Raw genomic sequence first — 23761 nt, 5'->3', positions numbered from 1 at the left:
GTCCAGTATCAGATATTATGAGTTAATAAGAAAGTCTGGTTTCATAGTGCGCCCTCCTGTCTTGCTGTTGGAGGCTATTTGTAGTGAATAAATAGGCACTTGCAGGAAAAGAAATTGTAAATGTGTAAATATGCAGAAAATCAGATGATTGAAGATACTGGGGTTAAAATACAGGATTTTTTTTTTCTAAAATATTAGAAAGGAAGTTGCAAACAGTACTCTTGTAAGAGGCACGTGGTGGGCTTGCTTGTGTGTTTTGCAGCAGTGACATATTCCTAATACATAGGCGTACTAGAAAAATTTGAGAAGCATCTTCAATGTCATTTTGTTTTCCTTGGTGTTTGTGTACACGATCCTTTTTAAAACTGGGGATTTGGTTTTGTTCCTACCAGTGATACTAGCTATAGGTGCCTTTTTAGTGTGTGAGTACATTGTTGAGAAATGACTGGACCCAACTGTCGGCTTGTCATAGGCTCTGAAGAATTTAGCAGCAAGTAAACAAATAAATAAATGTGAGCTAGCTGTCTAATACAGAAAGTCTTCTACCACTTACTTCTGCAATACTTGGGATATTGATGGTGGATGAACTTAGTGCTGGTAAAGGACTGGAATCCCAGGTTTGAAATGCCAGTAATAATAGACTGTAAGTATTTGCATCTCTTGGCTAGATGCTTCAAGGAAGAAGTGAGAAGAAACCAAGATTGATAGATAGTAGGTAGGTGATAAGTGATTGGTAGATGATAGATGACATGGGGGAAGAAGTCCAACACACGTGAACATCTGCAGTGGGTTATGGATTTACTTGCCATGGAGAAGCTCTTAGGGATGGAACTATTTTGAAGGCGTGCTTTGCAACAGGGAATATTTCAGTCCTGAGACATTCTGCATTCTGTAGCTGAGTGACTGTTGTGATGCTTTGAAACTTACTTCTGCAGTGACTCTCTTGCTTGTAGCTACAGTTTTAATGTTGATGAGTAGTGGAATTGCTGCATTTTCTTCTGTCACTTTTTCCCCTTTCCAGTTCCATTTTAATTTCCCTAAAGCTTTCCGTATACTTGGGTAAATATTTTTTCTTTTTTTTTCCTCCCGATTCAGTTACTGAAACCATGAATCCTGTGTATAGCCCTGGATCTTCTGGGGTTCCCTATGCAAATGCCAAAGGAATTGGTTATCCAGGTAAGTAATTTTTTTTTTTTTTAATGAGTTTCAGTTACACTGGTCTTTGTAATCAAGAAGGAATAGTCACTTACGAAGGGCTTCATGTATGATAATCTGTTTTGGGATTTGGGTGGGGTTTTTTAAATTTAAAAAGTGACATTTCAAGACTCATGTTAGCTGTTCTGTTTTATTTCTAACTTCAGTATCTCTTCCAAAGCAGCTTATTTTAGGAGCTCTAATAATTACGCCCTGCAAGCAGAGGAGTCAGTCTATTTCTGCTGCTACTTGACTGGTGCTGTTAACCTTTCTATCCTCTAATTCTTGTTCATGCTATCAGTTTTATGACTGCCTGAAGCATAGCATCAAACATGATACCAAGAACATGGCCAAAATGTTTTTAAAACAGAAATTAAATGTATTTCTTGCTTTCTCTGCTTCTCATTTGGCTTTGAGTTTCTCACCAGGTTCCCCCCCCCCCCCCCCCCCATCGCCTACTGTGTGTGTGAGCAGGCTTCATTTCTGATGTCTATTCATTTTCTAAACAGATTTATATTAACCAGAGTTTTCATTTGTACTCATAACCATTTACACATTGCATTGAAGCTCTTGTTTATACTAATCTAAGTGATATCTTGATTCACTTAGGAAAATACACTATTGTAGATTCATAAATAGCAGTTTAAACAACATTACAACTTCTAATCTTTTATTCTTGTGTTATACATATTAGGCTACATATTGAATTCTGTAAGTACTGTATATTTGCCAGTCTTCACTTGGTTGTAAATTAACATAACTAAAATATATGGAATTAAAGTAGAATTGTTATAGAAGTGCCTTGGTTGTCATGCCACAACTTGATCACTCAATTCTCCTTTACAGCAGTCAGTCAGTTTGTGCAACTGTGACCCTTAAATTCAGCTTAGTCAATGAGGCTGACAGTGTTACCTGGTACAGATACTTTGCTGAGCTGCCTGGTTCAGGCTTAAAGATTGTGGGATGAATGCAAAACACGTTCTCTAAAACAAAAAGTAGACTTGCATTTTAGGATTTTTTTTAAAGAAGTGTTGCATGACTAAGTCTCCCTTATTTGCCCCTCCTAATTTAAAAGCTACAGATTCTTCATGCAGAATCATTGAATTTACATAGGTTACATGGTAACAGAAAGTAATGAATATATCGCTAGGTGGAATGTATTATTTAAAGGCATTGTGTTTCTAAAGCTGTTGCATATTTAATAGCTGTTTATATTATACTACACCTATTTGAGGTTTTGGATGGGTTTACAGTAACAAGGAATCAATATCCAAATGTTCTCACATGGATGAAAGTTCTGTGTAGAAGTTAAAACTGCTGCGTGTTGCAGTTATATTTTTCACAACTTGTTTCTTGAGCAGCTTAGAGTGCTCTACTGTGGAGGTAAACCTGTGAAGAAAGAAGAGAGGACTGAAAATATACAACATAAATGATGTTGCAGATGTGTATTTGGTTTGAGTAAGGTGTAAAGCTGTGCTAAAGCTTTTCTCTATCAGCTTGTGAATTTGAAAACTTAAGAGCTATTTACACTCTGAAAAGTTATTATGAATTGGATAAGTTATTTTTACCTTTGATTTTTAAGCCTAATGCTTTTCTTAGTCTTATCCATGCTGACTACCTAATAGTAGTGCCAAGTATATGTCACCTGATATATTTACAGAGTGCTTTACAAAACAAGGTTAACATATATAGTCCTGAGCTGAGGAATTTTTATTATTAGGAGTAATTGCTAATGACTCTGGGGTTTATAGTGAAATAGAAACCCTTCAAATTTAAATAGCAGTTTAAAACTAGCAGTTTTAAGCCTGACAGTGAAGATGCAAATAGTAATTCCCTTTTACCTGGAGAAGTTGAAATCTTTATATGTTGATAACAAAATATGGTAGTACCTCTGTCTGTAAATACAGACGTTACTCAGTTTTACAGTTTGGAATATTGTAAATAAGTTCCTGGAAAAATTAAAAGCTATGACTAATTCAGAAATTTTGCTTGTTACAATCTAAACAAACTTTGTACCTTTCAAGTAACTGTAGGTTTTGCTAATGCTGTTTTTTGCCTTATGTTGGAGTCTAGTGTATTGCAATGTTAGTTCAGCCATAGTGGTTCTTGTATTCTGGTGTAGAAGTGTTTACCTATCATTTTGCGGATACCACAGTGAATCACTTGTTACTGTTAACTGTCATAGTGCGTGCCTGAAACTGGTGAGCTTCTTTGATACCTGAGTGTAATAACAAATCTGTGTCAAACGCAATGAGCGTTTTGGACTGTGTAAGGTTGCTTTGCGCTCTCTACTTAGGATATCTCTGGTCTGGAGTGTCAGAGTTACTCCTGACTTCTAGAATTTATTTCTGTGAAAAAGTCCCTTTTCTTCAGATAAATATTTTATGTACATCAGGTCTTAAAACTGGGCGGGTGGGGGGAAGGGGGTGTGTGTGTTTGAAGTTTGAATAGTTGCATAAAACTTTGTTGTCCAACTAACTAAAGAGTTACTTGGCCAACTTCGAGATTTGCTGAAGCAGGGAATGTAAGGGAGAATGGCACTTGTGATTCCTTAGCTGTTCCCTTCATCTAGTGTTCAGCATCAGGTGGCTTGGGAAAGAGGAGCCCAATGTTTTAGTTGAAGAGGTGTGATTGAAGGCTATCTTTTAGCTTATTTCAGTTAAAAGATGTGCAGCAAGAATCTTAGAGAGTAAAGTCTGGTTGGACTGTGCAATCAGTCTAGGAAATAACTTTGACATATTCTTTCTTTTAGCTGGCTTCCCAATGGGCTATGCAGCGGCTGCTCCTGCCTATTCCCCTAATATGTATCCTGGAGCAAATCCTACCTTCCAAACAGGTATGTGTAATAGGTATATCAAAGCAGTAACCTGAAGTTTGGACGCTGTTAGAACCAAGAATGAGGAAAAGCTGAAGGGGCTTACAATAACGCTTACACTGTGGGATAAGTTTTACATTACTTTGAACATGACTGATAAATCAAAATGAGTATAATCTTCTCTTAAGTCATACTGCTTTCACTTTCAGAGAAGGGAAAAGCTGACTTTTTTAGCTGTTGTTTCTACGTTTCCAGCTGATACTAGAGGATTGTATTGCTTTTCCCTTCATTGCTTCCTTGGTGATTCTGCTTGCTTTGCATCCTATGAGTTTTTGCCAGACTTCTGTGTCTTCTTCTGCTGTCTTCAGAATTCTTTCTTTTCATCCTTTTCTTAAATCATATTTTTTTAAGTTCAGCTTGCTCCCTTCGTTCTGCCCTTAAAATTGTCTTGCACAAACTAATTGTCTGGGAAGCCTGGTTGCTGGCTAAAAATGTTTTTTCCATAGTGGGTACTGTGAGAGGATTTGGGTAGCTGCACTTGAATGCTTGTCATCTAAGAGAAAGGGAATGTGGTGAGCCTAGGAAAAGGGAGATGGAAAAACAGACTCAAGAAACCAAATCACTCGCCTAAATTGTTTTCATGTAGTTCTGCTTTCAGTAATAGAAGATGGTTTTGATGTGCTAATGCTTGAAACAAAGCAGAAACTGGTATCACTTAATTTCCACTTAAACCAGGAACATACATCTGATAAAACAGTATTCTCCCTGTGGTTATTTTGCATACTAAGGAATTCCTTACGTAGATCTGGGCCATCTTCAGGAGCTCTCTCACTTGCACGTATTATGCCAGTTTTTCAGAGATACATGCGGCACAACCAAATTTGTCCCTGAGTGCCCTTGTGTAACTTATGGGGGTAGGAAAGGGTGCTGCTTGAAACTGGGAAGCTTACGGTGTGGGCAGCCTGCTTAGCAGTATTGAAGTTCAATGTTTGTAATGTATGGCATTTCGTTAACTACCAGGAGACTCTTAAAAAGATGTGGTAGCAGTAACTGAGGCAAGAGAGAGTAAGTTGTCTAAAATGTTTGCCTGTTGAATGTGTTATAAGTATGTAGCTGTATAGCTCTCCTTGGAACTGTGGAGTGTTCTAGTTGGCACAACCTGTGTCTCTGTTCAGTTTGCTTCTTAGAGGCATAGTGAGTGCAGAACTGATTTTTGGCTTGTCTTCAGTCTTGAATTTAAGGTAGGGAAATGAATGGATGTTATAAGTTCTGGTAATTAAAAAAAAAAAAAAGAAAATTATCCTTTGGATAGGGTATTGCCTCTGTGCAAGTATCATATCTAGGGCTACCAGCTTGCATTTGCACTGGATTTCTTAAGAACGTTTTTAAGAGTGATGTTCAAGGGAGAGAAGTTCCCATCAGGGTATAACTCTTACATGGGAATCAAAACTCTATGTGGACTTTTAGTATCAGCTTGTATTACTTACTGATAGGCCCTTCAGTTTCACAGTTGAGATTACCTTAGTGAAGTGTCTCTGCCTTCTATACTGTGTTGTATATATCAGGGTTCCTGCAGCTGTGCTGAGGAGTAGCTGTAGTTTTTGATTCTTGGATCCAGATAACTGAAAGGTAGTTCCAGTCTTATTACTGGTTGCAGTTTGCAAATCCTACTGCAGGAAGATGAACTAAGCTGCATGTAATCAATTTATCAAATCACAAGACTGACGTAAGAAACTTTTTCCTTTTGCGTGAAAAGAAATAAAGACATATAGAAGTCGTATACCCTCTTCAAATGTCCTTAATTTTTTTTAAAGCTAGTACTATTAGAGTCTTTATAAGCTTTTATTTCAGAACTAAGAATAGCTTTAACTTTTAGCTACTCTTTAAGCTGTGAATTAAAGTTCAAAATGTCCAGGTCTTCTGATTCGGGCAGATAACAACTTGAAGTACTTTGTCCTAACAGCTGGGGTTTATTTTTTGTATTAACTTTTCTGATGCAACTGCTTGGTTTTACAATCAAAGCTTTTGTAAATTCACATTGCGCACCAGTATTTGAATGTGCCATGCCACCGCTGTTGAGAAAGGGTACCTTTTTACAGGGATCTTAAATTTCTGTGCTTTTGAATAACCATGTGGTTTACTTTTAAGGTCTTTGCTCCCTGTAAGAGAGAAAAAGAAATTAAATGGGAAGGCAGAATACCTTTTGTACAGATGTACCACTTTGCAAGAATGAAAACTAAATTGCCTGTGCAGCTGTATCAGTGGATTTCTAGAATGAGAGTGGGCTTGACTGAGGACATAGTTGTAGTTCAGTCGTGATGCTTCATGTTCAGTATTCTGTAGCAGAGTTTTTCAACACAAATAGCTCTCTGTAGTAGAAGTAGAAGTTACTTCCTCAGTGTGCTCTATTCATCAAATAATTAGGATCTCTAAACACAAGAGTTCAGAGTAAGTGCTGTGGTAGCTTTCTTTAGTGTCTCTAAAGGTGATTAAAGTCTATTTAAAAAAAAAAAAAAACCAACCAAACAAGTAAACCTATTTCTCTGTTAACAAGTTTAAGTTTGAAGGGTGGCTTGAAATTGGACAGAAACTCAGACTTCTGCAAAAAGAATGAAGCTCGTCTGTCATCATGCTGTCTGCACAGACTGATTTTTCACAACACAAATGTCAGTGTTCTCTCTGCTATATGGTTTCAGATCTGTTCTCTGTATCGAAGTCAGCACATTCTAGACAGTTTTTAAAGTCAACCTAATCTCTATTCTGGTAGTCTCATTTTTAATATAATTACCAAGTGTTTTTTCTTCCTTATGTTGCTGCAGCACTAGCCTGTACAATTCTAACTAAATAGAAATTGTATCTGTGGGTGTTGCACCTCCTACTGTGGTGGGCCTGCATAAGACCCAACATCTTTTCAGCATAGCACAGGCTAGGGCCTTGATGCTTTCTCCAGAGTAGGTCATGCCTGTTTTTTACTACCCTAAATGTCATTACTGGTGGTTGCTGCTGCTAAGGTGTTTGTATTCCCACTTTGACCATTAAGCTGTCGTATAATTGTGGGAGTGTAGCGTGCAGCAGCAATGGTGCTTTTCATAGATCTCCTCCATGCCTCATCAAGCCCTTGTTCTGTTATTCTGAGACCTTGTCTGATGAGGGTTGGAGAAATTACTGAAGAACTGTCTTTATGCAGGGTCTGAGCAAGCATCTACTTATCTCTGTAAAAATTGAGCATTTCCCACCATTTTCAAGGCAGACTGATTTTAGGGGTCTTCTAACAGGAATGCAAAACTTCTTTCTGATGGCACCTGGAGTCTTATTGTAATGTATAAAAATAATTCTGAAGTGATGATTAAGGGTACATCTATGTATGTAATAAACAAAAAGGAGATTTGAAGATACTAAAGTGACTTCGAAGTCTAATTTGCACTTGCAATGAACTCTACAGTGCTTGTCTTTCAAAGGTATGGCCATTCATATTTATTTTAGCCAGTTCAGAAAATGCCAGAAAACAAATATGAATAAATGTAGGTTGAAGTAGAGGTTGCAGGTTGTGTTTCTGTTCTCTGAAAAGCCATTTTGAGCTCTTTACATGATTCTGACTTTTGAATTTGTTATACTTGTGTTGTATCATCTTCTACAGAAGGTAATGGCAAGTTAGTTAACAGTTACTATGTTTTGCCAGTACAGTTTAGGGTGTGTTGAGAACTGGGCCGATAGTAATGTGTCACATCCTCCTATGTAGGAATGCTGCCTAATATGCAAAATCCAAGTATTTAATGGTATTACTACAAAAATCCCAAACTTTTTTATCCCATGTCCATATATTTGAAAAGCAAATTGTGTCAACTAAGCATGAAAAGTTAACTGCATTTTTGCACAATCAAGAATACTTTTCAGACGGTTATCAATATTATGTAAAGGATAGAACTTGTGCTTAGATACTGTGACTGGCCTACTAGGTACTCACATGAAGATTAAAGAATTTGGAAATTAAGAAAATTGTTACCTCTGACTGACACTTGTTTTCCATGTCTTTAATGCCGACTTACCTTTGTTTCAGGTTACACACCAGGCACCCCTTATAAAGTATCTTGTTCACCCACTAGTGGTGCGGTGCCACCATATTCTTCGTCACCGAATCCCTATCAGACTGCTGTGTACCCAGTTCGAAGTGCCTATCCACAGCAGAATCCATATGCACAGGTAAATGAACAAACCCAAAAAACTGTGTTTCTTTATTTTGTAATATCTGCTTGAACTCTTAACTTTATATCACATTTATTTCTTCATGGATGGAGAGAATTTTTAGCTGACTCCAGTAAGAATTCTTAATACAGTAATTTTCAGAGTGCACTTCTACATTCTTTCTCGCATGACAGCTACTCTGCACTTAGTCATAATGTGTTTAGTCTTTGAAGAGACACTAGATTCACTAGTTTTAAAAAGGCATGCTGGATGCTGTAACTACTGCATCCTGATTTCATTTTGTCACAAATTGTCATAAACTCGCATTAATTTTTTTTTTTTTAGGAAGCCTCTATTGTGATTCACTGAGTTACCAAGTCTCATACTGGGCAAATTGTTGAAAACTGTTAGAAAGCATAGAATTAAGCCACTTCAGTAAAAATGATATTTTGGGGAAAAGTTGACCCTCTTTTTGCATAGAGGAAACTTGCCTGGCATGTACGCAGTAGTTGAAAAAAATTAGTAAGTACGTAACAAGGTTTATCTAATCTGCTTAGTGTGCTTAGATGTCTCAAACGCCTTAGGTTCTTTGACTAAAAGCAGCTGAATAAAAAGCTGTGAAAGAATTGGAGAAGTTCTGGCATAGATTAATATATGAAAAGATATCAAATGAAGGGAATGAATGACGACAGACCCCTTGCTGAATGTGCAGTCAACATTGGAGTTCTATAAAGGTCACCGCTTTTGAATGTTATCTTAAGTGCCTTAAAAGGAGGCTAGATGTTAAAAAGTTCACCAATGAAATGCAATTGGAATAATTGAAACAAGTGTCTTGGCTTCTGCTCTGTAAATACATTGCGTCTTTAGAATAATGCTTTTATTTTATGATACGTTCATGAAAGAAGACATCATTTATCTTCCCCACCAGATATACTGTAATTACTTAATTTACTTTTATTCTCTAACAGCAAGGCACTTATTACACACAGCCTTTATATGCAGCACCACCCCACGTAATTCACCACACCACAGTTGTGCAGCCTAACGGCATGCCAGCAACTATGTATCCTGCTCCGATTCCGCCACCAAGAGGGAACGGTGTGACCATGGGGATGGTGGCTGGGACTACTATGGCAATGTCAGCAGGTATGTGAACTTAAAACCCTTATGCTTTCTTGAAGCTCTCCTTTCAGGTTGAGACAGAACACAGTCGCATTAAAAAATGCGATGCCAGAGGTGTACTTGGGTCCAGCTAGATGAGGTGGCGTACTTGTTTAGTGGTATTTGACCATCTCTAAGGATGGAGATATCACATTCTCTTTTCAGAGATTAGTATTAGGGTAGAATAGTTCTTTATATCTGTATGGAATTTCACTTGCTCTTGCATTCTTTGCTTCTCATCGTTGTCAGAAGTCTCACTTCTTCGCAATACATTTCTCTATGCCTAGTTGAAAACAGCAACCTCTTCAGGCTGAGGAAAATGCAGCGCTCTCAACCCACCCCTCATATCGCTCTCAACCCACCCCTCATATCGCTCTCAACCCACCCCTCATATCGCTCTCAACCCACCCCTCATATCGCTCTCAACCCACCCCTCATATCGCTCTCAACCCACCCCTCATATCGCTCTCAACCCACCCCTCATATCGCTCTCAACCCACCCCTCATATCGCTCTCAACCCACCCCTCATATCGCTGACCTTCTTTGTTGTGATACATTTTGTGCTTGCACTGCCTGCAGGTCTTCTGTGCGTTATGCAATGGATATGGATGTCTGCCTCCTACCACAATACTCATTTAGTGGTAGTGTTTTGGAGAAAATGTTATTTAACCAGTATCTAGACTCATCTGTGAGTGTTTACTGAGGGGCTGTTATGCTTTGTTACTCAGTGGGGATGGAAGAAATGTCCACGTTAACTCAAAGGACACTCAGTTCAGTAATCAAAAAAAAAAAAAAAGAGCCACAAACTTGTTTTCAGATTCTGTTTTTTATCGTCAGATTTATCATTTAATTTGAGGAATCTCAAAACTAGAGAACTTGGTGTCACAAACCGAGCTAACATTGGAGTTCTGTACATGGGCAAGCTTATCCACGGTGTTTGTTACTGTTTCTACAAAGCACTGTAGAGCAATACTGTTAAGATCCTGCTATCTCAACCTGTTTGTTTCTGAAGCCCCTTAGTCTGTAAAAACCTATGTAGAATAATGCAAACAAGAACTAATTTATTCTGATTTATCAGTCAAGTTATCTGTACCATCAAATATTATGGCATGTAAAGCCTGCTGTGGGAAAAAGTTTTGGAGTGAATAATGCTTATGTTGCAGGGTTTCTGCTAGAGCTATTTTTGAGTAATAAGTGTCTTTGTGTGCATTGGACTAAATGTCAAAACGATCCTCTTGCATAAATGTTTGAAGGAAGATTGAGGCTGGAATGCAAAATGATACTGGTAATTTTAAATCTGAAGATGACCAAGCTGTAATTGTTTTTAAAATTAATTTTTTTCCTCCTTTATTTTTTTGTACTAGAGCTTGTGCTTACTAAAAGAAATGTTCTCTTCATCCTAGGTACTTTGTTGACAACTCATTCCCCAACTCCAGTAGCCCCTCATCCAGTTACTATGCCCACATATCGGGCTCCAGGAACACCAACCTATAGTTATGTGCCCCCACAGTGGTGATCATCCTGGCGGTCAGTGTAAGTTACCAATTTAGATTGAAAGCAGTTAATCTTTCTTATCAATGACAGCATTGCAGGTTGTTTTGGGGAGACATTTCAGAAGGTAAGCAGTCTGGGGTACTTCTACAGTATTCTAATTGTGTAAGAATGCACAAAAATTATTGCTTATGTAGTAGTTGTACCCTGCAAGGAGAGAAGCCTAGTGGGACTTCTTCAGTGGTCTGTGTCTTCAGAAACCATGAAACATTTTTATGGTTCATGATTGTTTAATATGAAAGAATGAGCCTTATTAAAATACATCAGGGACTAAATGTATTCAGTATTTTGGATTCATTGGTAATTGCTGAATTCAGCGGTATTGTGATTTGTGAATGAAGTGATGTGTGTAACTTCATCGTTTTATTTTTGATTGGCTAAATATGTTGGCAAGGTAAGTGCTTTGACTTGCTCTGAGGGTGAATCTTTCTCACAAGCTGCTGAAACAAATACACGACCTTGAGTTAATTTCATACATTCACTCTATTTTGGGTCTCAGTTTGTGTTTCTTGCAGTCAGCATGGAAAGACTGTTTCTATTGCGGACAAAAATTTAGATCGTGGCTTACAAGAAAAGGAGTTTAATTTTGAAATCTGCTATAAGGTGGGATGGATTTTTGGGGGCATAATGTGTGGCAAACTGACAAAGCCTAATGTTTTTGGGATCCTCACTTCTACATAAATTGAGAACAGCTTCATTTGAAATAAGGACTTCTGTCAGATCAACTGAACTAGAAATTTTCACTTTTAGTCCATTTAGTTTGTGACAAAGTTAAATTTATTTTAACTTTCTTTGGATTCCTGTTTCAGCAGTTAGGGGTCCAGAGTTCTGTGATTACAGGTGACTGTATTCCCTTTCAGTTAGTAAAGCAACAACCATTTCTCATTTTGCTGTGATGCTACGCATCAGTCTGCAGATCTGAAGTGTTGCACATACAATATTACATCCAAGAATGTCATATTACATGAGTATAAAAAGTGAGAGTTTTGCTGTGACTAAACTCGTGACTGCTGATAATTATATTTAGCATAAAATACCTTCTTAATGTTGCCCCTTCTACTTAAGACAAAACTACTAGTGATGACGGAAAGCTGGACTGGATATGACAGGAGAAAATTGATGTAGTGAATTCTTAACTGAGAGGCCTATAGATTCCAGTTGACTGGATAGGTGTGAGGGTAGCATTATGTAATACTTAACATCTGTTGTGTGTGCATATCAATATGGTGCATGCAGTGTTAGAATGTTCTGCCACACTCATAGTATTTCACATAATTAAGAATATTTCCTACTTCTCCCCCCTCCCCCAATGTAGGTTTGAAGATGGGAGATATGCAATCAAGAAATTGAGGTTTAAAAGTTGGTGCTGAAGCCCTCATGCCTCCAACCAGGACTTTTCTTCTGAATGCTTTCAACACTTGGCTAAACACTACTAATTCCTGATCACTGAAGATTTTCCAGTGCTGCATATCTTACATCTTGGAACTCCAGCAGTTAGTCTTAAAGCAAATCCTGTTTTGTGGACTGTCTTGCAATTTTTTAGCTAATTATAATGATAAAAAGGGAGTATAAATTTATTCTGATCCATATCTAGTTGAATGCATGTTAAAACACAAAAACAAAGCTTGCTCAATCTACCTGCAGTGACTGATGCAAAAACCATCATATGCAAATCCAAAGGAACCGAAAAGTATTTTACAACTTGTATCACTAATGCACTGTTGTAATGTATGCAGGGTCTTAAAAGGTAGAATCATGAAAGTGAGTTTCTTTATAGAATACCATAATATACATTAGATAAGTGCTTCAGCCTTTTTCAGGTTGATGGAGTTGCCAGTTTAAAAGGGGCATATTTTTATTTAAGTGATGTATTCTTTTCAAATTCAACTACTAAATTGGAGTGACTGGAAAATGAGTCAGACGAGCTGTAGAAATCCCGCACACAATTAGTTTACTTCATACCTTTTCATTTTCATTATATGGATTCAGTGTTAATACAGATGTTCTTAAGGATCAGAATGAAATGACAAAGGTAATGCTGTGTGTGCCAGTAAATAAAGCAAACTTCCTTGAGGCATAACTGGCTGTTAGGAATAGTAGGAGGTGACATCACCTGCGTAATGAATTGCATGTCCTGGGGAGATGTATATCCAGTACTATCTTTCATTGATGCAAGAAGTGTCAAAGTGAGACTGCCACACAGACTGATAGAAAAACACTTTCTTTTAGTTCTCAGTACATGAAATCTGTGCTGTTTTTCCTAAAGAATGTTGTAGTCAGTTGAAAATGTATGTGCAGTTGATCCAGCTTACTTTCCTGAAACTTAAGAAATGCTAGGGCTTTCTATAACAAACAGGAGGAGTTCAGCTGCATGTTATTCTGAGGAAAGCTTGTGTGCCTGATGAGTATGTTAAAGGGGAACAAATCATTTTAACACAGTTTCCTTATTAGCTACTTGCAGTGTGGACTATGGATATGCTGTAGTAGGGCTGCCAGAATATAAAGGTTTCAAATAGCTGTTCTCTTTTTTTTCTTTGAAAATACTTGTAATTGAAGTAGGAGCCATTTGTTGGTTACAGCATCTTGATGTGTTTTCATAGTATTTTCTTTTTTTACTTCCTAAATTGCACTTGGAAGCACATAAAATAAGACTGACTGCAGATTAGCATTTCATTGCAATGAGTCACTTCTGATATTCTTTCTTGCAACTTCAATTTTTAAAAAGTACCTCAAAGCAAATGCTGTAGGGATAAAGGGCTAGCCTTATAACCCATTTGTATACCAAAATTGTTACAGGGGAGATTTTAAATTTTTAAATTTGAATATTGCACATAAAATCGAGGTTTTTCTTAAACCTGCTTGACTTACGATTCCAGAAAGATGCAATTTTCTTTTTTTTTGGATACATTCTGCCTGCAATAAATTATTCAGTAAATGGTTATAAAATGATGTTCCCTTTTAAGCGTTTACACAGAGGTATATCAGGCTGTATTGTTCCTGTAGGTTAATTTCCATTCAGAAGCAATTTTTTTAAGTTGTATATCTAGTTTCGCTTTGTTTTGGGGTGTTCTGCTCCTATACAGATTTGACAGCTACTTCAGGGTAGCATCAGTGCTGATTTAATGCTGCCATTCCAGTACTCTGCCCTGGTGGGAGGCTTACGTACCTTCATAACCCGTTCGTGGTTAGAGCCTTCAGTAACTTTGTTTTTTTACAGTAAGCACTCTCCATATTTTGTACTTCCTTTTTCTTTTTTTTTTTTTTGTTTAATAAAGTTTAGGTTTATTTTGCATGAATCACTGTCAGTGGACAGCCCCCTTATTTCTAATGCCTCGAACGTAACTATGTTGGAATAATTACTTCAAACCTTACTCATGAGCACTTACTGCAGCTTAGGAATTTCCATATGTTTTTATATGGAGCAGAAAATTACCCCAGACAAACTTATTTGAATCTGTATTGCTTTGTTCAAGTCTGTTTAACAATTCCATTTGTGTAGTAGATTTGCAGCTTTGATTAGTCAGGTGTGCCAGAGAGTACAGTGAACATTAATACAGGCCATTTGTCCGTTTTAGCTAGTAGAGAGTGACGTTTTGTTGTCTTAGCATGATTTTAACAAAGAGTTGAGGTATGAAACAGTGCTGTATTGGGGAGAAGCTATAAAGAACAAGCTGAAAGCTTTGCTGTCTCCTGTCTCATCACCCAATAAACTAAAGCCTTGGAAATCATAGGAGAGAACTTTCATGAATGCTGCAATAGATAAATAGTTAAGGAATGAATATAACTTCCTATATATTTGCTCTAACTTCAGATTCCTAAATGTCATCTTGGAATTGGTCTCTGTGTGATATTCCATAACATTTAGGCAGTCTCACTTACTTGAGCACTTTTTTATTCTAAGTTGCATTATGGGATTCATCCACGAGGGGGAAACTGTACCTTTTTTAAAAGGTACTACACCTTCCAGGTTTGATCGATTATAATCTACTGGGAGTGTGGAGCAATGTCTCCAGTAGTTGATATGGAAAGTAACCAAAAGCACAGTGCAGGGGGACGGGGGGAATATGTGTATATATAACTATCTTAATGGTATTTTGTTGCAAATAGTAGAAAGCATGGATATGAAACTGCGGCGGGGGAAACTGTACATCATTAAATAGGCGTTTACACACTGAGGATCCTATGAAACATTCTCTCCTGCTTTTTATATAACATTCCCTATTTAGAATTCCTTTATAAATAAATGCGCAGTATGTGTTTGCACTAGAGCTCCTCAGCAAATGAAAAGAGCTAGTGCAGTAGAGACATTTCAGATCAAGCTTCTCTTTAAAAAAAAAAAAAAAACCAACAAAAAAAACCAACCAAAACTTTTATGGCAGCTTTATATGATTAAAAAAACGTACTACATTAAACCCAGAACTGAAAATAAGTGTTGCAGCAATAACAAAGAGAAGTCCAAGAAAGATTTTTTTTTTTTTTTTAATTCAAATTTCAGGTGTTGAGTTTAGATAAAGTATTTTTTAAAAACTGAGGTATTCCCTATTGTCAGTAACAACTGATGAAAATGTCTTTTAAATGTAGCAGCAGCAAAAGGAAAATGGCTAATAATTGGCAGTAAAAACGTGTAGCCCTAGTCAGTGGCGTGGTGGTTAAGGAAACACTAGGAAGGAGAACGGAGAACCTACTACTAGATCTTGCTTATGCTTGTTGTAACCATCTCCTGTGACATGCAGGAATGCCATTCAAGAAAGCTTCTTTTTGAGTGTACTATGCAAGTTCAGTGCTTAGATGCAGTGGTAGAGGAAAAAAAATCCTTTGTTTTAGTTGAAGTCCTTCCTTGTATTTCTTCATCCACTGAAAAAAAACCCTGAAAACAGACCACCACCACCACCCATAAGTACCACCATGTCTTAGTGTTGTCTGAGAATAGTTCATGGTACAGAGTTGTATACCAGGGTACTCAACATTGACTACTTTTCACGGAGCATTCTGGCTTCACTGCTACTTGGGTAGTAAGGCCGCTTAAGGTATCACAGTATCACATCTGAGCAAGTGATGGTCAGAATTGACTTGGAATCACTCCCCAGTATTATACACCGTTCGTTTGGGTTTAGATCATACTTTTGCTTGAATAGGTAAGCACAGTGATCCGATACCACCACTTAACTCTTGGCTTAAACTCATGCCAGGGAGTAGTAAATACCATGTATGTGAAACCTCCCATCTTAGGAACGTGAACAATAGCAATGCTTCAGCTGGAACTTGTGGGAAGGAGGACAGATGCTGTGGTGGTTGAATGGTAATTTGCAGTTGTCCAGGATGCGGTTTGTGCAGTACTCAGTAGGAAATAGGCACGGTCCATGTCCGGCCTTCTCCAGCAGGTGTCACTGGCCGACCTTAGCCTGTGCAGAGGGTCACATTCATCCTCACGTCGAAGTGTTTGTGAACGCCTGTTCAAAAGATATAAAGATTTAAACTCGGATTGTTCTCATTAATAAGTGTCAGCTTTCTAATCCTATATTTTATCAACTCTAAGCTTCTTGCAGTGACCCTCAGATTTGACGAGGTAGAATGCCAATTAACAGGAACAACTGTGGCAAGGTCAGGATAGTTTTGTGCATCGAGCCTCGCCAAGAATCAAGTTCATTCTGAGATCTCCTCTGAAGTGGTGAGGACTTTTCAGCAGGCTGCGTACACCTCTGGTTGGGAGGTGTTGAGAGAAAATAAGGTGCGTTTGGTAGACAGAAGAGAGGGAAGAGGAACAGTGCTTATCTGGGGACAAGGAAACCTTTTCTTGTATGGGTTGAATATAACACTGAAACACCTGAATTCCACGGGTAGTAAGGGTCCATTTGTGATTTAAAAATAATTTAAACAATTTATGGGCTCTGAAGTTTCAACATCAAGAAAGCGAACATGACTTTTGTAAACTGTTGTGACTTTTGGGCACTTAGCAGGCAAACTGGGAAAGCTTTTTAGCTGGCTGCTGTACAGACTTGTTTTAAGTAGAATGGATTTGTTAGTGTTTTGTTTTGTTTTGTTTTTTTTTTTAATTGTAATGCTATTATTGGCTGCCCTCATGTCTAAGATTTGAAAAAGTGAGTGCATGCAATGGAAGTACAAGAGGCCCCAGTAATAGTTTTCCATGTTTGTTATGAAATAGACACAGGTTTCCTTTTTATGACTTTTTTTAAAACTGTCTTACGAACAGTTGTATTGGTACTTTTTTTAAGTTTAGGTCAATGTTGTCTTCCAGAATAAGTTTTAAGGCATCACTCACTCCTGCATTGAACTATTGCATCAACACAAAGAGTGGAGATTCCATTCTGAGCCAGTTCAATTGTGAAAATTCATACTTTTTTATTTTTTATGCAATTCAATGAGTAGATGAGCTCAGATTAAAATTCTTAAAAGCACGTTTATTGTAACAAGAATTGTTATGTATTAATACTTCAGTTTTCAATAAAGATTGACTTGTGTTGCTTATTGTGGTTCTTTTCTACTATCTTATCCTTTTAGAAGAGATTCTGTTGGTGGATAGCAGTATGGTATGTTGAAACTCTAAGCTGATGAAATCTGGTGATTGATCAAAGCAAAGCAAAACATTTAAATTGGTTAAGTGACTTTTCTCAATAAGGTTTCTTAAAGGCTAACAAAACGCAGTAGCAAAGGCTGCCCAATGGGGAATAAGCTGCCCTGCCTGAGAGTATGGTAAAGATAGTGCAACCCTTCCTCATTCCCTTTTGAGGCGTTTCCTGGATTTCCTGGGGTTTGAGTTTTTTATTATTTTATAGCTTAAAACAAAGGAAATGGAACAGATGTAAAATTTCGCAATGCTTTAGCATTTACTTGATAACCAAATCGATGCTGTTTCAGTGGTGACAGGCCTCGAGCAGAAAGCTGTTATAAATCAGTGTCTGGAGTGTTCTCCAGGAGGAAAAGAATTGAGTAGGTGTGAGGTGTGGGCAATTATCCTATTTCTTCAGAGTGTGGGTGGCTGTACGTGACACTAATGTTAAAATGCAAGTATGTATATTTGGGGGGGCACAGGACTGTACTGCTTGAACTAACCAGCTAATTTAATTTATTGTAGGTCTCCAAAAATAACAGTAACTTACCCGGTAACATTCCTGTGAAAAGCAACGCATGCGGAAGAGGAAGGTACAATGTCAATAACTGCATCGAACAGCAGAAATAACATTTGTTTTTTGAGATTATTGCTACAGATTTTTTTGTGTTGTTCCATCTAGTTGTTCAGCTTCTAAAATAGTAGCCGAGCACTAGGAATCCCTGGACAGATGTTTTTCAGTGTGTTTTACGTCAAGCTGATTGTTGGTCAGTTATCCTGGGATCACTTTTAGAGGGAGGTAGGTTTGGGGTTTGTTTTTGTGGATCATTGGAGCTGATGAAAATTCATAATCCCTAACCAGTGGGTTGCTGGAATCTGAGAGGATATAAAGGGGAAATACTGTTCTTTCAGAATGACGCTGATCATTCTTGGCTTAGAGGGATTCTTGTATAGCTGTTTTATGGTGGTCTATTGTTGTGAAGAATTACTTTGTACTGTATCTGACACTCATAAGAACGTGATACTGAACTTCTAAGTCTTTTAAGTGTGTTAAATGTATCCGTGGAACAAAAATGGTGCATCAGTAATGGTTTGATTTTTTTCCCTCTTCCCAGATTCATTTTGCAATGATGTTGTGGTGCGTATTACTCTCCCACTTACCTGCTGATGAGTGGCTGTTAGTTACTTGCTGTGAAGGTTAGTTGTATTGATAAGAATTCCCCTCATTTTAGAGGCAGCTTTAAACACTGGATAACAGCCAGAGCCTCTTCCAGAAAAGTAACTGCTCAGTTAGCGATTGTCAGAAATAAGGCAAGAAGTTTCGAGTTTCGGGTTTTTCTGTAACTAATTATGGACAAAAAGAAAGCTTGCTCTTTCTAACATTTTGCTTTAAATTTTAAGCTCCATCACTTGCTGTAGATAAATTCGACTAACAGAAATAGTTTTGTTGGTGACCCCCTCTGGAATGAGGAGTAATGTACTTATTATTTAGCTGGGAATATTCCTTTGTAGGAAATGTCAGTCATAGTGCTGGGGTAAAAGGTGTTGCTGCATTACATGGCTAAGATGTCCGACTTGTGTGGGGGAAGCTAAATGCTTTCCTAGATTTTATTTCAAAAGCTATCAGGCTATTAGCTCTCCTGTCTCAATCATCCAGAATAGAATGTGGCCCATGTGATGACTTAAAAAAAAAAAAAAAAAAAAAAAAAAAAAAGTGCAGCAGTAGGAGGTCTTTGGTAGCTACAGGAAGTTGTATTGTCTGTGTTACGGGAAGAATGGCAGACTTACAAGGAAGGCTCTTGAGCCTCATGGGTGCAAGTGACCCACAGCTAGAGACCTTGGTGGACTAAAAGATACTTCAAACACAAACTTGACAGAGAACTTGGCACCGAGCAGCCCAAATGTCACCTTAAATTAGTGCAGCTGGACCTTCATTTTTGGACTATATTAATCTGGTTTTTAGTATTTTACAGTAGCTTGTTCTTTTCTGGGCAAGAAGGGTAAAATACGTGGACAAATTGATGCTTCAAAAAGGAGGTGGGGAACACCCTTTCCACAGTTTTGCTTTTACTAGCCTTATTGTAAGAATTGTGATCATGTGAACTCCAGGGTTGAGATCAAATGCTGTACCCTCTTTCAATGCATGAATGTTAAGATGGCTGAAGCTGGAGGGAAGGTTTTTCTTGATGGTGTGATTTAGATAGCAAGTGTATTATTTCAGGCTGTCAGAGGTCAAAGAAAAAAAATATCATCAAGCCGAGGTAAGGCAGGCTGCTGCTTCTAAGAAAAGGGGAAGAAGCAGGTGTGGAAAGATTGAAGGAACTCTTAAAGCAGAATACTGTTACATAGCTGTGTTTGATTATGGCAGTTATAAAGACTAACTTTGTATACTCAGTAGTGAATGTTTTATAGGAGGATTACAGAATTAGACAAGAGTAAAGTTGATAGCTTGTTTATTTCCCATCTCACAAATGTATATGTAAACAGTCACACACAAAGGTACACAAATCTGGGTTAAGTATCACAGGTATTTCATTTGCACAGGCTGTAAAACAGGGAGCTGCTTTGGTAGCAAAGTTGTGCAAAAGAAGAGCTTGCTACGTGCAGAGAAGACTGGCATAGTTGCAGGGAGGAAAATGACAGAAGTGTTACGCAAAAAGAACAAGCAGCCTGTATTTTTCCTAAAACCACCAGCATGGCTAAAGCCCTGGGATTTTAGTAGCATAGCTTGTTGTTAAGGTAGCATGTGGGAGACATGGTGAGAAATTAAGTGTGGTGTGAGGTGTTAATCCCGAGGCAGGGCAAGCTGTGATTGCTGCGTGGCTGGGAAGGAGCGCTGTTTGGCCTCTCACGAGCCTGAAGCTATGTGGCTGTGAAATCCAGGTTGCTGCTGTTCTCAAGCACGCAGTAGGCCATCCTCCGATACCCCACCCTGGTCTCTGTGTAGCACTCGGCAGAAAAATGCAGGGGTGCATTCTGGCTTCTGATGTGTCCTATTTTTGACTGTCTTGCACTAGCTTAGCTCTGAAATGAGTTGTGTCGATATCTCTGCTACTTCAGAGATTCCCTCCCCTGCACTATCAAACTAAATGAACAACACACTACCTTCAGTGGGTTAAAATAATCTGAAAACATTTCAGATTTTTTCAGTTAATTTCTATGCATTGTCAAAGCTCTTCTTTAACCCGTTACTTACCTGAAGACCTGATCCTATAGCTTTGCTTATGCTGGGAGCTCTGGAGACAGGGACTTTCTACTGGTGGGCTGGTCCAGGACATTGTAGTTGAGACCTTATAATTGTACCGATGTGGCACTGCTGCTTGTCACTAGCAGTGGCAAGTCCTGCTAACTTCAGTAGAAAACTTGAGTAGCAGCAGGTACAGGCTGAGGCTTCAGCAGTTGAATGAAGTGTGAACAGCTCCATTCTTAAAGCTTTAGGAATTATTGTACTACCATATTTGCTGTCCAAACAGGTATTGCAATACCATAACCCTCATTAGTAGGTACATGGTGAAACTTGGCATGAGAATTGAAAACACTTGAAGTAATAATAGTAAAATAAGAAACTAGCGCTTGCTGGAAGCTGTACTGCCTCACAGATGCTGACAAAGTTCTTAAGCAGTGGTACAATACTTGTTCAAAAGACATATTTAAAAATCAGTGGCAAGATTGATATATTTAATTCTGCTGTTACGTGAAGATATGCTTCCGCTATAGTAAATCTGGAGGAGCACAGCCTGATATTTTGATGTATATTGCAAAAGATGAAAGGCCTTTTTATTAAGAAAAGTTAATTTCTGTCATCCCAAGAAATATAGCATTTTCAGTCTGAGGCTGAGATTCTGTTGGAATGTCTGTTACTTGTAGATGCCTCAATGTTAAGTTGTCCCGATCAACGACAGGGAGGCCTGGCTTTCTGATGTTTTCAGGAGGCTGTTTGGACACCCAGATGCAGGCAGTCTGCGCATCGTGGGCTTCTGGATGACAGACTGACGCGCTGGTTTTGCGGAGCGGTGTCCTGGACAGCTGGCATTACCCGCAGTATTTAACAGCGAGACGATGGGCTAGGCCAGACAGAAACAGGGTCCCTCCCCACCCTACAGCCCACTGTTCTTCAGGTAACGGACAAAACAGAAAAGATATTACAGGCTGCTTCATGGGGACTTGTAGTTCCATGGGAATTGATCTATTTGTAATTTTGATTTAGTACAAAGACAGTTTGTATTGCTTTTGAGGCTATCAAAACTTGAAGCATAGGCATTTTTCTAGTGTATACACCCACCTTTTCTGACTCAGTTATTCCAAAGTAATAGTTCAAAAGAGAGATGATTTTTTTTTTTTTCTGTCGGAGCAGAAACTAGATTATTTAGCAGCCACTGGTTCTGTCCATTTTACTGGTAGCTTCAGCAAATCATTCTTCTAATTGGTTCACATGCTTTACATGAGTCTTTGTCTTGTCCAAGTGAAATCTGGACAGATTAAGAAAAAAGGCTGGTTTTCACCAGAAGCTTCCTAAACATATAGCTACAAAAGGAGAGGAAGAGAGAGAGCCAAACCCCTCAAAACAAATAAAACCCAAACCACTGGATCAAGTCATGTATCTCAATGCAGAAGTGTTTTTATGAGTAGCTAGGTGGATTCTGCCCTGAAATCTGGAATGATTGGTGCTGTTCAGACTCATCTCAGGAGCTTCAGTTTGTTTTGCATGAAAATGTACATTTCTGGCCATGTAGAAGGTTCCTCTCCAGAGGAGTGGATACGGAAGTCTCGCGTCTCTGCTTATTCATGCTTCAAATGGACTCTTTTGAATCTGGTAAGAGTGTGTTGTCCATTAAGCTCGGAAAGCTTGACAGAAGCTGTACTTGACCTGTTTGTTTGTTGTTCGTATGCCAGAAACCCCCTTTATTACGAGTTTAGGTGATGACATTGTGAATCTACATAATGTGTACATCAACGCTTTCTGTCTTACACATGCTGATACTCCCTGATACTTTTAATTGACAGTACAATGTGAGTAACTCCATTCAAAATGCAGATGCCAGGGTGAAGAGGAGGGAACTTCAGTGTGGGTTAGTCTGTTACCACTAACACAAGTACATTTTACTATTTAATCAGTAACTTAAGAGAGGAGATGACTTTTGACCGTCTAATCATTTAAAATCAATGGAGGTTACACATGATCTGATACAGTTTGTTCAGGAAATAATAGGTTTTGTGGTTAGAGAATCAGGAAGTAGTGCTGGGTGGGAAAACAAAGGATGGCATTTCTTGATGAAATCTTCTTCAGGTTTACAAAAAGTGGTCTATTGCCATGCCGGTGCACGGGTAGGTACATTGAGCAAAGTGAATTTGATCCTTACCTGTTGTATCAATGTCACTGCTGTAACTCCACCTACTGCGTTACAAGGTTTCCACCTCGTTCAGCGTGCTTGGCTTTTATACCTGATTTCAGTCTTGCATAGGGGATCGGATCCTAGCTCCAAATGTTTCTTGCAAGACTAGAATCCCAACTGAAGACACTCCTTAGGAAGAGTACCGATAGGCAGTCAAGTAGAGAATGGATTTCTCTCTACCAGAAATAAATAACTTTTCATTGACTGGCATACTGTTTGGCCAGAGAAGTCTGAAGTCTGTTTTGGCACTTAGAAGGATTTCTATGAAAAGGTTCTCTCTCTAAATAATTTCTGTGAACTGGTCAGATATGAAGTAAGTTCTGGAAGAGGTGGTAAATATCTGATAATTTAAACAACTTGATGCATATTTACTGTTCAGAGTATTGCTAAGCAGGTAATTAATAGTAGCCAATCCTTATGTATGTTTTAGTGGGGGGATGGCAGGGGCGTGGGTTTTTTGTTGTTTGTTTTTGTTTTGTTTTTAATTGCCCTTCAAAGCTGCTGCATGTTGGGGTCCTGCACCACTGTCACCCCCATGTCATTCCGTAGAATAGTTCAGGATTTGTACTGGGCTAACTTCAAGGCAGATGTAAAGGTGAGTGTATAAAGCAACATACAAATTAAAACCAGATAAGAAGTTTCAGCAAGGGAAACTTTAAATAGATGTAAGGACTTTTTTTTTCATAACAGGGACAGTGAGGTATTGAACAGAGACCCAGAGAGGTTTTTGGGGAAATCTCCAACCTTGAGCACACTTAGATAGTAACTGGATGAGACCATGAGCCACCTGATGCAGCTTCACAGTTGGTCTTGATTTGGCAGGGGGGGAGTGTTAGGGGGGATTGTTCCAAGGTCCCTTCCAGCCTTGGTTCACTGGTTCGATCCAGCATTCTTCC

The 23761-nt window shown here is 38.4% G+C and overlaps 1 protein-coding gene across 1 annotated transcript; it reads left to right on the top strand.

Moving 5' to 3' along the window:
- Positions 1-1106: 1106 nt before the first annotated feature.
- FAM168B (family with sequence similarity 168 member B) lies at positions 1107-17390 on the top strand (the record flags this gene model as incomplete). Its single annotated transcript, XM_082487479.1, has 6 exons — positions 1107-1176; positions 3947-4030; positions 8067-8209; positions 9160-9337; positions 10757-10886; positions 12220-17390. The coding sequence occupies 5 exons, from the start codon at positions 1107-1109 to the stop codon at positions 10867-10869; spliced, it is 588 nt and encodes a 195-aa protein (XP_082343605.1). The 3' UTR covers positions 10870-10886; positions 12220-17390.
- Between the last annotated feature and the right edge of the window lie 6371 nt (positions 17391-23761).

The sequence above is a fragment of the Vanellus vanellus genome (genome assembly GCF_965231255.1).
Source record: "Vanellus vanellus genome assembly, chromosome: 8".
In the NCBI taxonomy this organism is placed as follows: Eukaryota; Metazoa; Chordata; class Aves; order Charadriiformes; family Charadriidae; genus Vanellus; species Vanellus vanellus.
The sequence above is the reverse complement of the archived record's forward strand: the minus strand, read 5'-3'. Positions and strand labels throughout refer to the sequence as shown.